A 15,032-nucleotide genomic window follows, 5' to 3' on the forward strand; every position below is an offset into this window, starting at 1 on the left:
TATGTTACAATAAAAATAGATTTTGAGTTCTTAAATAGTAGTTCTTAATAAGATCACCCAGCCAAACCAAAGATCAAAAAAAAAAAAAAAAGATCACGCACACCGCAAAGGCGGGAGAGCCCGCCCGCGCAAAGCGAACAAATCCACAGAAAGCAAATTACAAAAGGAAAAAAAAAAAAAAAAAAAAAACAGAAAAAAAAAACTACCAATTTCTTTGAAGATACTCGTGATTTCAAGAAAAAAAAAAATTACAAACCCTCACACTCTTGAATCCTTACTCGCTGTTCTCTTACAGTGAAACTAGGGTTTACTCTGCTTCAATGGAGGACTCGGCGCTTCGACTCGTCACCGAAATAGGAACACAACTCGCTCAGCAAACTCGTCCCAGCAAGGATTTTATCGTCAAATCTCTCAGAGTCAGTACTGTTTTCAATTTCTCAGCCTTCTTAGTCTGTGATCTAATCTTTGATATCGTTTCGAACGTTTTTGGTTTCGTGAACTCACGATTTCTATGTTTGTTCTTACGATTTTCCATCAATCTGTTCATGTTGGTGTTTTTCTTGATAATTTATGCTCTGACTTCGTCTTACACATTTTTCATTCACGGTTCGTCGTCGATTCTATTTCCACAAATACACACACATAGTTATTGTTTTTGCTAACCAAATCTAGCAGTAAAATTTAGTAGAAATGGGATACATGTGCTAAATTTTAAGTATATAATAAAGCATATACACATGAATACGAACTCACTTCTTATCGGCGGAGGTGAGACATTTTGGGTATTCCAAATGTATATCTACACCACTACGATTTGAATATGCGAAAATTGAGCAGCGTTACCTTGGGTTTCAATTTGAAAGTATTTGATGATATTGGATATATATTAAATCATCAATGCGTGTTTTGTTGGTCGTATGTGTGGGTTAAGAAGGAAAACCACAAACAAGAGAAGTTATATTCATAGGATTTAGCTAGAGCTTTTAGCGAGCTTGACTGATTTTGTTTCTGAGTTAGCGTATATAGTATCAGAGCATTGTTTCTGTTAGTGTTGTTATGTTGTTTGCGTATTTTCTGATTTATCTGCTAATTTATTGGCAGAAAGCTGTAAATGCTTTGTCACAGTTCGAACAGCCTTCTTCTTTGTCAGCTGCTGAAAAGGTTGAAGCTGCCAAAAAGATAGAAACTGCAATTAAGCCCCTGAAGAAGCGAATTATCAATGGCTTTCTTCAGCATAAAGATAAGGATATTAGGCTTTTGGTGGCCATCTGCATCAGTGAAATTTTTCGGATCCTGGCTCCTGAACCGCCTTTTGAGGATAGACACATGGAGGTAAATTCTTTATCACGTTATGAGTTACTAGCAGCATCATGAATGGTACTTTATTTGCCAATCCCAGCAAAAACGTCTCATCAGGATCTAGTTTGGAAAACTGATTTTGTTACTGTTAATCTTATGAGTTGATAGGCAGCTAATTCATTTTTTTTCCAGGATGTTTTTAAACTCATTCTCAGCACTTTTGCGGAGCTGTCTGATACTGCAAGTCCATTTTTCTCTAGGAGGGTCAAGATTTTGGAGACCGTCTCAAGATGTAAATGCTGTGTGATACTGTTGGATATTGAGTGCCATGATCTAGTGATTGAGATGTTCAATACTTTTTTCTCAGTTGTAAGGTCATCATCTTTCCTCTGCTAGCTACTGCTATATGTGTAGTACAATACTGGTTATTTGACTCTTATAATATGATTCTTTTATGGTTCTTTCTTCTTAAACGAACAAATGAAGTGCTTGAAAGTTTGCTAAGTACTTCATAGTAAAGAAACACGTGTACTTGAGAAGATATCATCTCCTTAATCCTAAATATTGTCCAGATCTAAGACACTTAGATGTTGCTTCTTCAAGTGATTTCATTTTCCCTTGTCATGAGTTAGACGGCAGTACAGTAATGCTGTTGTTTTCCTGTTTAGAGAGCATCACCAGCGGAGTTTGGTTAATGACATGTTGTCTATAATGAGTCATATCCTTAGCGAGGAAGCATCTCCGCCACTTTTGGATATAATTTTGCGGAACCTTTTGAAGGAAGAAAAGGTGAGTGCTATTATACAAATGTTTTTGTTTTTGAATGTTCCGGAGTTGCTCCCGGGTTTCCTCAGCTCTTTTTCCCTGTATTTTCTTCGGCTGAGCCGTTTCCTTTAAATAAAGATCTCAGTTTCTTTTCAAAAAAATTATACGAATGTTTTTGGATTTAACAATATATACATATATATATATTTGGATTTAACAATATATACATATATATATTTGGATTTAACAATATATACATATATATATTATGAATTCTTTCTTACAAATACATTTTAGCAGATAATGTGTATACTCCAAGAATTATAAAGAGCTATATCTATACTATGCGTTACTTTTGGATCGATTTTTAACTTGATTTTTCCTGAGTTCTTTTTATTGATTTGTATCGCAGGAAAAAACACCATCTGCCTCTTCTCAGCTGGCGATTTCTTTGATTCAAACTTGTGCAGAAAAGCTTGAACCTTTTGTTTGTGGGTTCTTAACGTCTTGCATTTTGGATAGAGATGCTACAACGAGCGAGCTGAAAGAATTTTACCATGAAATTATCTATAAAATTTCCCAGTGCGCTCCGCAAATGCTTATCGCTGTCATTCCGAACTTGACTCAAGAATTACTAGTACGTATTCTCATTCATCTTGATTAGTTTGAATTCATCAAATCACTATATTGCACCGGGCAAGGTTGAGCACTCATTATTTTTCTTAGTTCTCTAATTTAAATTTTTATGCAGGAGGCCTAAATTGTATTGTAACTACCTTTCTAAAATTTGTGTAGACAGATCAGGTTGATACCCGAATTAAAGCTCTTACTCTGATAGGGAAACTTATTTCATTGCCAGAGCAACATGTAGCACAGAATTATCGGAATCTATTTGTAGAGTTCTTGAAAAGATTTTCTGACAAATCTGTTGACGTTAGAACTAGTGCCCTTCAGTGTGCTAAAGCTTGCTATATGACCAATCCTACTGGGCCAGAATCACATGAAGTTCTTGGTAAGCCATTGTGAGATTATATTCTATAATTCCATGCTGTTCAGAGATTTCTGTTCATAATATCTTATACATACTTCTATGACGAGTTGAACAGCTGCCTTAGAAGGACGACTGCTAGATTTTGAAGACAAGGTGAGAAGTGAGGCGGTGACTGTTTCCTGTGATCTTGCGGGGTCGAACTTAGAAATATTCCCTCCCAGGTTACTATGCCAAACTACTGAGAGGCTTCGTGATAAAAAGGTATAACCGCTTAAGAAAAGATTACAGCTCTAATTATGGCAGAAGCCGTCTCTATCATGATATTGCTTTCCATTAACAGATTTCTGTGAGGAAGGAGACTCTAAAGAAGTTATTGGAAGTATATCACAAGTATTGTAAGCGATGTGCTGAAGGTGCCTTGCTGATGTCTGATCACTTTGAGCAAATCCCACTTAAGATTCTTATGCTTTGCTACGACAGAGACACTAAGGACTTCAGGTTCGAATATGCGGATCTGATGACTTGTACGTTATAGAAGAGCAAACTGCTAATGTAATGTAGAATGTAATCCTATGATGCTGTGCAGGCCCCAGAACATGGAGTTTGTTCTGGTAAACGATCTATTTCCATCCAATCTGTCAGTTGATGAGAAGACGAAGCACTGGGTACATTTGTTTTCCATGTTCACTTCCTTGCATGCGAAGGCCTTTAACACTATTTTGTCCCAGAAAAGAAGGTAGGCTTGTCAATGAGAAAAGATGAAATACCATAGGATATAGAATCAGTTTATTTATTTGGAATGATATTTTATTTATACTGAGACTGTCTACGAACTTTTAGGTTGCAAATTGAGATGCGAACCTATCTAGCTACGAGAAGGAAAGAAAAGGTAATATGTGACTAGTTTTTGTAGTTGGCTTTTGTTTTTCTTTTATGAATCAGAGTATCGTTGATTTTGTGAAATTCAGCATTTACTATTTAATTTGTTGTTACTTGACTACATTTTTGCTGTGATATTGTAACTTCAATTTTAATTATTTATATTTCACTCTAATTTAAGATTTTCTTACTGTTGTATTGCTTGAGGCTTGAGCTTACTCTATGTAGATTGGCTTAATGCTTACATAGTTTCGTAAGTTGGTTGCCTCATTCCAATAGTGCTTGTTGGCTGAATTTGGATCTGAAATGGCTTAAAAATATCGGAATTTGGTTGCAGGGGACTTGTGTTGAAGATAAGAAGAACACGTATAGAGCATTATTCAAGAAAATGTCCACATCCTTTTCAGATGCTTCCAAAGCAGAAGAGTGCTTTCACAAGTTGAATGATATGAAAGACAATAATATATTTAATATGCTGGAAAACCTGTTGAATGATTTACAGCACAAAAGTTCTGAGACCACAAGAGTATGTCGATTCCTTTTCCCTCTAGTTTCAGTAGTAGATAACAATCTCTTGTTATGCGCTCATATTTTGTAAATGGTTCTATATTGTCCAGTATTGGGTATTGAACGTTCATTCTCTATGTGCATGGAGCGTATTTTTGCTACTAGGGGTTTCCTGTAAGATAGTATGTAAAAGGTAGTGTAATGATGTTTAAGCAAGGAAACTTGTCTTAGGCCATCAAATTGTTTCTAGGCTCTAGCTTTTGATATCGAAACTGAAACTGTTGAGAATTAGTCGACCATAAATTCATTTTCACTCTACTTGCCAAGTACTTCAGAATAGTTCTCTTTTAAAAAAAGTGTACGTCACAATAGTTGCTAACAAATCCATCCATGGACATTTATACTTTCTATGACTTTCCAAGATTGCTTTGCTAAAAAAGAAAAAAACTTTCCAGGAACTAGTTTTACTTATCCAATTCTTCACGACTACACCGCTGTAAAGCAGTTGCACTCCCCACATAGAACCCTGGAATTATTGTTTCTATTAAAAGTTGCACAAAAAAAAAAAAGTTGTTTGTTTCTTTGATTAACTGCTTATCTTATTTGTAGTCTCACGTCTATTGATAACCATGCCTCTCTACAATTTCAGATATTAATTTTATGGGTCTTTTAGTTATATAGTCATTTGACTTATAATGTTTTGTATAATAGCCAACCTTTTGTAAATTTTCTGTAAATAGTCACCTCAACTTATTTACGGCACTCAAAAAGACAAAAAAACCCAAAATAGGCGGGAATGTTTTTGGGTATTTTTGTCGTTTTGAGTGCCGTAAATAAGTTGAGGTGGCTATTTACAAAAAATTACAAAAGGTTGGCTATTTAGCAATTCTTAGACTTTCGGTGGCTGATTTGGCTAATTTCTTTGTTAATTTTAAGAAGTAGACAACATTTTCTGTGTATGTTTTTTTTTTGTTCATTTATTTTAATTATGCTAATTAAAAAAAATAGAAAATATGTTTTTTTCTAGAACCCACGACCTCCTAGATGTAGGTGGTGCTGCATTGCAGTGAGCTTATTCCTCGTCTTTATTTATGCTCATTTTGTACTCCAACTTTTTTTTTCTTTTTTTTTTTCCAGGACAAGCTTCTGAATGTTGTAGGAGAAAAACACCAAAATTTCACATTTCTGCAGACGCTCACCTTGAAGTGTTCCTACAATTTATTTAGCTCTGAGCACATCCGGTGTATATTGGATAATCTTTCCGGTGAAGACTTTGGGATTGAGCAATTTAAGGATTCTTCTGTCGAGCTTCTATTGGTAAGTGTTCACTAGTAAATTAGGCGAATGCTTTTTAGATCCGATGTTGAACTCTAGAAGTGGATGAATCAACTAGAAATTTCTTAGGCGAATGCTTTTAAGATCCGATGTTGAACTCTAGAAGTGGATGAATCAACTAGAAATTTCTGGAAATTTCTAGTTGATTCATTTGAAGTTTTCCGGAAATCAACATTAATTGAGTAACTAAGCCACCAAAATTGGGAGATTTGTTAAATAGCCAAACCTTTGTAAATTTTAAGTGAATAGCCATTAGGGTGATGTGGCATTGTTTGGACGTTTTTAGCATTCTATTTATGCCCTTAGAGTTTGATGGTTATTTACAATTATTAACAAATATTTACAATTATTAATGTCTTTTTGGCTTTGTTGATAAAATCTCGTGGCTATTTACTTAAAATTTACCAAAGGTTGGCTATAATCACTGTAAATGTTTTGCTATTTCACCTTACTCAGGCTGTTACGAGCATCTTCCCTATGCTTCTGAGAGGTTCAGAAGAAAAATTTCAAATGCTACTAGAAAGGAGCACCACAGTCAGTGATAAGATGATTGAGGTACTGGCTAAAGCAGGACCTCATTTAATGTTAAAAATCAGGTAACTTTAACTATCTTTTTGTTGTTGCAATACTTCTAATCTCACTCAGACCAAAGAACCAAAAAACTTATTGTATGTTGGAATAAAATGGGACTGCCATCAGGAGCTTTTCCACCCCCCTCTACTTACTACTAGGATGTAGAATGCCTGATCATCACTAGTTGCAATTTGTTTTTAAATTTAAGACTTTTTCCCCCCTTCAGAAGGCTGTGTATAAAATGAAAATACAAGTACCAACCACTCGATTTCTTTTCTTATAAGCCATTATTTACCGTTTGGATAAATGTGTCTAGTCAGTCATGTTTATTGACTCTGTTATTGTTTTTTTAAATTTTTGAAATTCAGTATTGCTTTTAGATTCTGTTGGTTGTTTCCTGGTGGTTTCTATGTTATTTGCGCCCTTCCTTTGATTGAGTTTTGTTTCATTAGAAATCTGTCTTGCCTGAAGTCAACTTTCGCTAAGATTAACAAAATTCATTATAGTAGGCGTATGCTGTTATTCATTTTTTTTAAATCTCATTCCAGTCTTCAACTATATCTTACAAAATCATTTTATTTGGTTCTTTATACGTGTTCCGTAAATCTCGAGTTTACAAATGCTCATTTCTTTCTTGCAGTGAAATTTACCCCTTTCTGAAAAGATTGTGCCTCGAGGGGACTCGTTCGCAGTCTAAATATGCTGTTTTTGCACTGATTGCATTAATTGATAATTCGGAGCAATTCATTCTCTCGGACCTGTTCAAGGTAGTTTACTGGCGTACTCTTAGATGGCTATATGCAGATGTGCTCAGTGCTCACAATGATGTTCAATATCTTTAAATCATGTGTTTAGATGGTGTTAAATGCATTGTCATTTAAAACTGTTTCAAATTTAATACAATGTTATTTGCTGTGGTTATTTACCCTTGGCTTTCTATCTGCTCAGGAGCTTGTCGATTCTTTACATAGCGAAAGGAACACCCCGACAGTGTTGCAGTCTTTGGGATGTCTTTCACAACATTCGGTTTTAACATTTGCGGCTCATGATGGAGAAATCACGCCATTTATATATGAAAGGATCCTCCAAGTAATTTTTAGTACTTTTTTTTTCTTCTCTCATTTTGTAAACACCTCTCTCCTCACATCCGGCTTATTTGCGAATGGGATGAATCCACTTGATGTCTTCTTCATGGGCTTGGTGCTTCCCTGTCAAGTAACGTGACTATAGCTTGTGTAGGTGGACTTGTTAGATGGTTCAAGTGCTCATGATGATGTTTCCGGGTCAATCAATTTTTGCAAATTAAAGGTATGTTTCCTAATGTTTTTAAAGGGGTTTCATATGCTTTTTCTTTGCCCTTAACTAGTTATCATATGTTTCTAAGAAACTGATTTTGGAGTGATACTAAAAGACGGAGAAGAGTTGAATGCATATAGCGAGAAATCTGAGTACAGTTTTCAGGTTTCCATATCTTGTAGTAGTCACTATAATAAAGTTTGATATCAATGGTGTTCCTGTTTCCCAGTACTTCTTGTTGGGAAATAATTTTTGTTTTATGTTTTTTTTTTCAACTTAAATTTCTCTTAGCAGTGTTATTTTTTTTAAGTGCTTATTTTGTTGGTTTCTCTTTAAACAAAGAATGTTCTTTTCCAGATACTATCAAGGACGCATATCTAAATTTGATGGCTTTAAATTTGTGTTGTTTGACTCTGAACATTGTTTGCTGGTGGTGAATCATCTTCATGGTTACATTCTCCTTTTTGTTCTTCATTTTTTTTATCATGTAGATACGTGGTATGAAAACATTCGTGAAGAGCTATTACTTAGTAATAAGCCATATAATGCTAAATTAATCAACATTTTTATGCTTATGGTAAACGCCATACAGTGCTAAATATTTCAAACTTATTGTGCTTTTTAACTCCCTGAACTATGTTTTCTGGTGTGAACCTCGTCTTTCTTACATTCCTTCTTTTTTCTTATCCATTTTTTATGTAGATATATGGGATGAAAACACTTGTCAAGAGTTTTTTGCCGACTCGTGGAGCTATTATCCAAAGGAAAATCAACAAATTGTTAGATGTATTGTTGACAATGATGAAAAATCATGGGTTTTGTGAAAATGCAGATTTATGGTATGACTTGGGTTGACAGGTTCCTTCCATTCTTATTAACAATATATTATGTTTTTACGATATCCACAACTGTTTTATAAACTTTAAAAATAAACCTCATTCGTATGGAGATCCTTTTCTACTTTGGATAATAGTATCTGCTTTCCGAGAAGCTGGGTATGAGTTTTGAAAAAAAATATTAATACATATATTATGTATACTCAATAGGATAAAGCAACAAGGTATTTTGTTGTATGGTAATCTTTTTATTCCAAAAAAATTGGTGCGTGTTTTTTTATTTAGTATTAATCTCTAAATCTCAAAGTTACGATATTCAACTGTTTTTACCTTGTTTTTTTGCACTTTCCTCCGGCTTTGCTGAGTTTATCAATAAAGTCCTGGTGTTTCTTTTCAAAAAAAGATATTCAACGATTTTTACACCCTTACTGACTGGCAATGTAGTTTTGGAATATAAATGTCTGTATTGGAATTTGGATAAAGTAAAAGCACTTTGTAAACAGAGTAAACTTTTCAGTTCTGCATTGTGTCACCGATGTCATATTTCAATTGTTGCTTAGGAATACTGGAGATATTATATGAACATATATCCTTATCTGTTTTTTGTTTGTGATGTAATGCAGTGAAAGTAAGGCTTGCGTTAGGCTAGCTGCTGCTAAGTCTGTTCTCCGTCTTTCACGAAGATGGGACTTACATATTTCTCCAGAAATTTTTGGCTGTACGATTTCTCTGGCAAAGGTAATACTGATTTTAGTCTGTTTGGAATTGTCACGTTGTTGAAATGAAAACAACTAATGTTCATATAACTCATGCCGAAAATAACGGGAGTCGACAATCTCTATGGTTACTTTGCTGTAGCTTCGGAAGGAATTTAGTCTTTGCATTCATCATGAACTCCAACACAGTCAATGACTAGTTTTTACATGTTTTGCCGTGTTTTCTATTTCATTTTTTAATGGCAATTTGTAAGAATTTTATTTTAGTGTTTTTGCTGTTTCTTTTCAAGTCTCAATTTTCTATTTGTTTCTATTCTCTGTGCATGTGTTAGTGCTGGTGTTTCTTTAAAACATAAATTCTATGTGCACTTGTTTGATAATCCAATTTAAAGAATCTGTGTTCATGTTTTTCATTTGATTTACTCCAGGACGATTCGAGTTTTGTTAAACAATCATTTGTTGATAAGACGCATAAACTGTTGAAGGACCGTGCCATACCAAGTAGATATGCCTGTGCTTATGCAGTGGCTTCCTCAGATTGCTTGAAGAATCTGCAAGACAAAGTATTATGCCTTAATGAATCTGATCATTCTCGTTAACTTAATTCTTGTATCAAATGACGTTTGCTGATGCTGTTTGTTTTAGTCAATTACATATTTAGCAGAATTTGTCAAGGAGTACAGTAGAGAAGCTCAAATTCGTCTATCTGATTCAGTCCATAAAGGATTTAACACCGAATGTCCAGCTTATATTGTGGTATTCTTGGTTCATCTTCTTTCACATGATAGAGATTTTCCTCGTGACGATTGTAAAAGTGAAGAATTATACGCTCAGTTCTGCAGGTACACTACAGTAATGATGATTATCGTGTCATCTATGTTTTGGTAGTTCTCAGCTGAGACATTGCTTAATATGTTTTCCTTTGCAGTCCACTTTTCTTTGTTTTGCAGGCATTACTCAATGCTAGCAATATTGATGGTGATTTAGATGGGGTTAAGAATAATGTATTGTATTTGCTCTGTATGTTCCGCGCTATAAAGAGAGCGGAGGATGCTATTGACGTCGGAAAGACTCCTGTAAGAGTTTTCAGTCAGTGATGAAAAAGGGCATTTCTTATATTGCTGAAGCTTCACTGTAGTATGATTTTTAATAAAACTGTCTTGATTTGTTTTTGCAGAAGCTTCACCTTCTAGCGGATATTGGATTCTCTTATGTCACAGCAATAAATCAAAGTGGAATATCCTCTTCACATGCCCCTGGGAACATATTGCTACCATCTTTGCTATACAGAGTAAGTTCTCATGATAGGGTTGAAGGGAAGCATACGGAGATTCTAAAAAATTTCATCAGATGCAACGAGTTTACATGATTTATTATTTATTTATTTTTTATTTATTTATTATTATTTTTTTTTATCGATTGTGCAGGAAAATTCAAAACATCTTACTCAGCCCCCATTTGATGAAAATTTTGTTAAGAGAATTGTTCAAGTATTTAAACCCCACATCTCTTCGGTATGCGTGGTGATATACCCTTTACTAATATATTTACATGCTTGACATCACTACAGATTTACAATAACCTCATGTAACCCTTTATTTTTTTTTATATATCAGAATAGCAGTCTCACTAGACCTAGCAAAAAATATCCAGAGGATAGAGCACGATCAAGTACCATCAGGGATAGCACTTTCAACAAAGCACCTCACAAGAAAGTAGATTTGTGTGTCATCAAAGCAACAGAGAACCAAAAAACCGGCGAGCGAGAAAACACTGCTGGGTCAAGGCAGAAACGGGCTGTCTCTCCAAAAGCTCCTTTGTCAGTTCCATTGCATGGATGCTCAAAAGTTGATCGTCAAACTGTTGTGTCTGACCAATCAGCCTTATCCTCTACTGGTTCTGTGCCTGTAGCGGAATCACATATTTCGACAAAGAATGCCAAAAGAAGTTCTTCTCTAAAGGAAAGCGCTGGGTTGAACAGTGGCAGCAGCGCTGAGCAATCCGAATTCTATGTCTCCAAGCTCAAGGAGGTAAATACGAGCTCAATACTGAAATTGTTTTGAAAGTTCTGCGATAATGAAATAATCATTGTCATTGTCCAGGGAAGTAATCTTAGGGGCGAGGAGTTAGTGGGGACCCGGATTAAATTGCTATCTCCAATTGATAAACAGTGAGGATTTCAATTGGTTAAAAACTTAATAATACATTGGAGCTCATTGTAAAACTAAAATACCAATCTTATTATGCTGTGTCCTATTTCCAGATTTTATTCTGGCATCGTGGATGGCTACGATTCAAAAAAGAATAAACACATGGTGAGTAAATGTAATAGATACATTTGAGATTGTACTTGGGTTGGTGATAACTGTTTTTTTTCAATAAATTTAAAATTATGCGACAAAAAATTATGGGTGCTTTTGTATCTTCAGTTTTTCTTTTCGATCTTGTAGTTGTTTTCTTTTCACATTGAATTGTAGAAGCCAATATATCTGCAACAAAAGCTGCATTGATTTCAAGTATATGAATGCACAAAACATGTACCATATCTTTAATCTCTAAATACATAGAAGAAAAGTTGAGCTTGGACTTCACATTTTATATCATGCATGATTCTTTGCTGTTCTCCATTAGATATATATATATATATATATATATATATATATATATATATATATATATATATATATGTGTGTGTGTGTGTGTGTGTGTGTGTGTGTGTGTGTGTATATCTATTAAGGTTTGTTTTGGATCATTGGCAGATCAAATGTGATAGTGGAGCTATTGAACAAGTATGCTTGGACAGTGGCAGCTGGGAGACTGTAAGCGATGGTTCTCCCCTCGAAATGGTAAAGACCAATCTATGAAGAATTCTAGTTCGGCATTTTATTGTGGTCATTTATCCACTTTTCTGTAGTACTTTTGCCTCAATACCAATTTCACATGTAGTTCACTATAACTTTACAATTGCGTTCAGATCCAACTACAGAAAAAAAAAGATGTAGATATTGAATTGTGCAAAGTGTAAAAGATTCGCGGCTTTGCCATTGTAATAAAAGGTCCCTCGGTTTCTTAAAAAAAAGTGTATTCCCTATGATTGTTATAAAGCATTTTGTTTTAGCTAATTTCTTCTATTGATTTTTTTTTTCCGGTGCACCACTAGCTTTAAGGACACATATTTCTGCTAAAGATCACTTATGCTTTGCTAATGCATTCTCTTGTATTGCTTTTATTGCCTTAAAGGTTAATACGACTGAGCATTCAAATGTCTCTGATCTGCCCCGGCGGTATGTTTCTTTCCTCGTCATTGTGTCGCTACCCTTTTATTTTAACTGTCCGTGCTATGTTGATGTCAGAAACGCTCGTTTTTTCAGTGGTAGAAAGAAAACCGTTGACAGATCAAGTAACGATGTTGCTCAGAAGTCATTAAGTTTGTCAAACAAGGAAAACGGTACGTCTCTAACCGAAACGACTCTGTAAACCTTGTATTTTCTATTTGTAGAGTTTAAAACCATTGCTGGTGCACTTTCATAGCTTTAACAATATTGTTATCATCCTTGTTTATTTTGCTGTATTGATTTTTTTCATTGAGATATTATAATTAATATAATGAGCCATTTACTCCCCGAGTTTTAGGATTCTGATTGATTATATAACCCCCCCTCTCTTGTCACTTGCATTTTGAGTCTGGTTATATAAACTCAGAATCATTTTTTTAAAAAAAGAAACTCTGATCTTTTATCGATAGAAACGGCTTAGCCGTAGAAAGTACATAAAAAAGAGCTAAAGAAACCTGAAAACAGCTCCGAAAAAACAAAAACAAATCCCTGCGCAAAGGGTTACAGAGTGCAGACCCAATCCCTGGCCAGATCAGAAAGAGAAAACGCTTTAAAATCTTTACAATTCGAATGAAGCCATAAGGCTATACAGTGATTAGTGTTGTCGACCATGCCGTCCGAGTTCCAAACCTCCTCGTTGTAAACTCAGAATCATTAGTATGGCCATTCTAGTGATTTTATCGTAAATTATTTTTATGAGTGCAGATAAAAACAAGAGACAGCGTAAAGCTTATGCAGATGCCTCAGTATCAGAAGTCACCAACATAAATGAGAATCCTGTAAGTACTTGTTATGGACATTCAACATTGCTTTTGCTCTCTTATATGAAGACCTGTTTATTGGCTTTCGTAGCATTATTGTGACCGTTAAACCCTGACACTGATGCTTAGGCATTACCTTCTAACTTATCAATTTTCGTACTGCTATCTTTGAATACGTGTGTTTACGCTTTTTCGTATTATCAGATTGGGAACAAAATATATTTCTGACTTCTAGGGATGTTTGTGGGGTCTTGTTTTGGGATAGACTTGTCTTGCAATTTCTTTAATCTTTTCTCCTTTTTTTTTTTTTTTTTTTTTTTTTTTTTTTTTCAGGTTGCTAGAAGAACTCGAAGTCGAAAAGTATGAACATAACTCTCGAGTTTTTTAGTTTAGTCTGTTTGGCCCAACCGTTGAAACTATGTTTCACATACTTGCCCTTGGTTAAATTAAATGGGATTACGTGGGACAATATTTGTAAATAAAATTTGAAGTAAATATGTCTCGTAACGTCAATTACTCAAATAAGTCCCTAACATCAGATTTTGACAAATATTTGAATTTATGACAAACGTAGAAATTATTTTGAGTGCTAATCAGTGACCGCTGATGTCTCAAGGGTCTCACTCTCACCTCTCACAAAGGATTTCCAATTTTTTATGGCCCTTGCCTTCCTTACATCGCTGAACAAGCAGTTTTGCAACACGAGAGGCTTCATTAATAAAGAGTAGATAGCAAAATCAAGTCCGATTAAATTATTTCAGATAAAAAAACTGCGACTTAATGATTGATACGAGGGTATGAGCTATAGTATACCCCAAACAAGAGATGACAATAAGGACCATCACTGAACTCGTTTAACAATCACCAAATATCTCTAATTGGTGTCTTGAGACGTGCGCTTCCCACTAATCATTTTGATTGCTTGAAGGCAATTTAACTCCATTGATTCTACTCGGAAACCTTGAGCCTTGGCGAAGAGGAGTCCTTCCCAGATAGCCATTATCAGAAATGAAGGGATCGTATGAGGTCTTAGCAAATTTACTAAAAGCTCCTACAATCGTTCCATGGTCATCTCGGATGATGCCACCAAAGCCTGAGGAATGCCACGTAAATACCTTCAAGTTTCTTGATCTCCAAGCTTCCTGAGTTTTTGTTGACGTTCTAACCTCTGATCTTGTACCTCTAGTCTCCCAGTCTGCCAATCGTGCACGTCTAGGGGGAAGCACTCGGCTTTTATAGCAGTCATACAAGTCTGGAAGTCAATCTAAGATTTCCTTACCCATAGACGCATGAAGATCATCAAGGAAAGTCTTCAGCAATACGATCTGACGAAACAGGAAACTTGCCAGAATTACAGTCTATGCACAAAGAGAAAGATGTCTTTACAAATCTTGAAACATGTTGCCCGACATCTTTCCTTAACAACTTGCAATAAAAAATAAGCCAACACATAACGTAACAACATAACTTCTTATCAATTTGTAGAAATTATTCCAAACGCCACAGAGCTTAGAGGATGAAGGGGAGAACCGCATTACGGATTGGAACTTAGTGAGCTTGCCATAAAACATCTAGTGGAGTTGCATCCCAACTAGATTTGATGACCTATAGATTTCTTCATCTTTGAGACACTAAGATGTGAAGCCGAACAAGCGTGGATGGGAAAATATCAGTGCTAGTTGTTGAGAAGAAGCTAATAATCAAGGTGGACCGCTTCGAAAGTGGAATATGCTAATTCC

At 35.2% G+C, this 15,032-nt stretch overlaps 1 protein-coding gene across 2 annotated transcripts; it reads left to right on the forward strand.

Annotated features, from left to right (window-relative positions):
* Positions 1-13,900, forward strand: LOC149391130 (ARM repeat superfamily protein). Of its 2 annotated transcripts, none has more exons than XM_089619307.1 (31): positions 1-416; positions 1,102-1,332; positions 1,492-1,673; positions 1,968-2,088; positions 2,477-2,701; positions 2,860-3,076; positions 3,171-3,316; positions 3,396-3,553; positions 3,642-3,791; positions 3,896-3,944; positions 4,272-4,460; positions 5,579-5,758; positions 6,233-6,372; positions 6,990-7,116; positions 7,298-7,438; positions 7,589-7,657; positions 8,348-8,484; positions 9,105-9,219; positions 9,626-9,760; positions 9,843-10,039; positions 10,126-10,273; positions 10,375-10,488; positions 10,625-10,711; positions 10,814-11,227; positions 11,300-11,367; positions 11,461-11,512; positions 11,957-12,043; positions 12,438-12,481; positions 12,569-12,645; positions 13,238-13,311; positions 13,627-13,899. In XM_089619307.1, exons 1-31 carry the CDS (start codon positions 321-323, stop codon positions 13,657-13,659), a joined length of 4,203 nt encoding a protein of 1,400 aa, XP_089475433.1. In that variant the 5' UTR covers positions 1-320; the 3' UTR covers positions 13,660-13,899. The 2 variants fall into 2 exon arrangements, with proteins under 2 accessions (XP_089475433.1, XP_089475434.1); XM_089619308.1 differs by having other exon boundaries at positions 233-416; positions 10,625-10,720; positions 13,627-13,900.
* Positions 13,901-15,032: the final 1,132 nt, after the last annotated feature.

The sequence above is a fragment of the Urtica dioica genome, chromosome 7 (genome assembly GCF_054948205.1).
Source record: "Urtica dioica subsp. dioica isolate 48M chromosome 7, U.dioica_male_clone48M_v1_H2, whole genome shotgun sequence".
Lineage (NCBI taxonomy): Eukaryota > Viridiplantae > Streptophyta > Magnoliopsida > Rosales > Urticaceae > Urtica > Urtica dioica.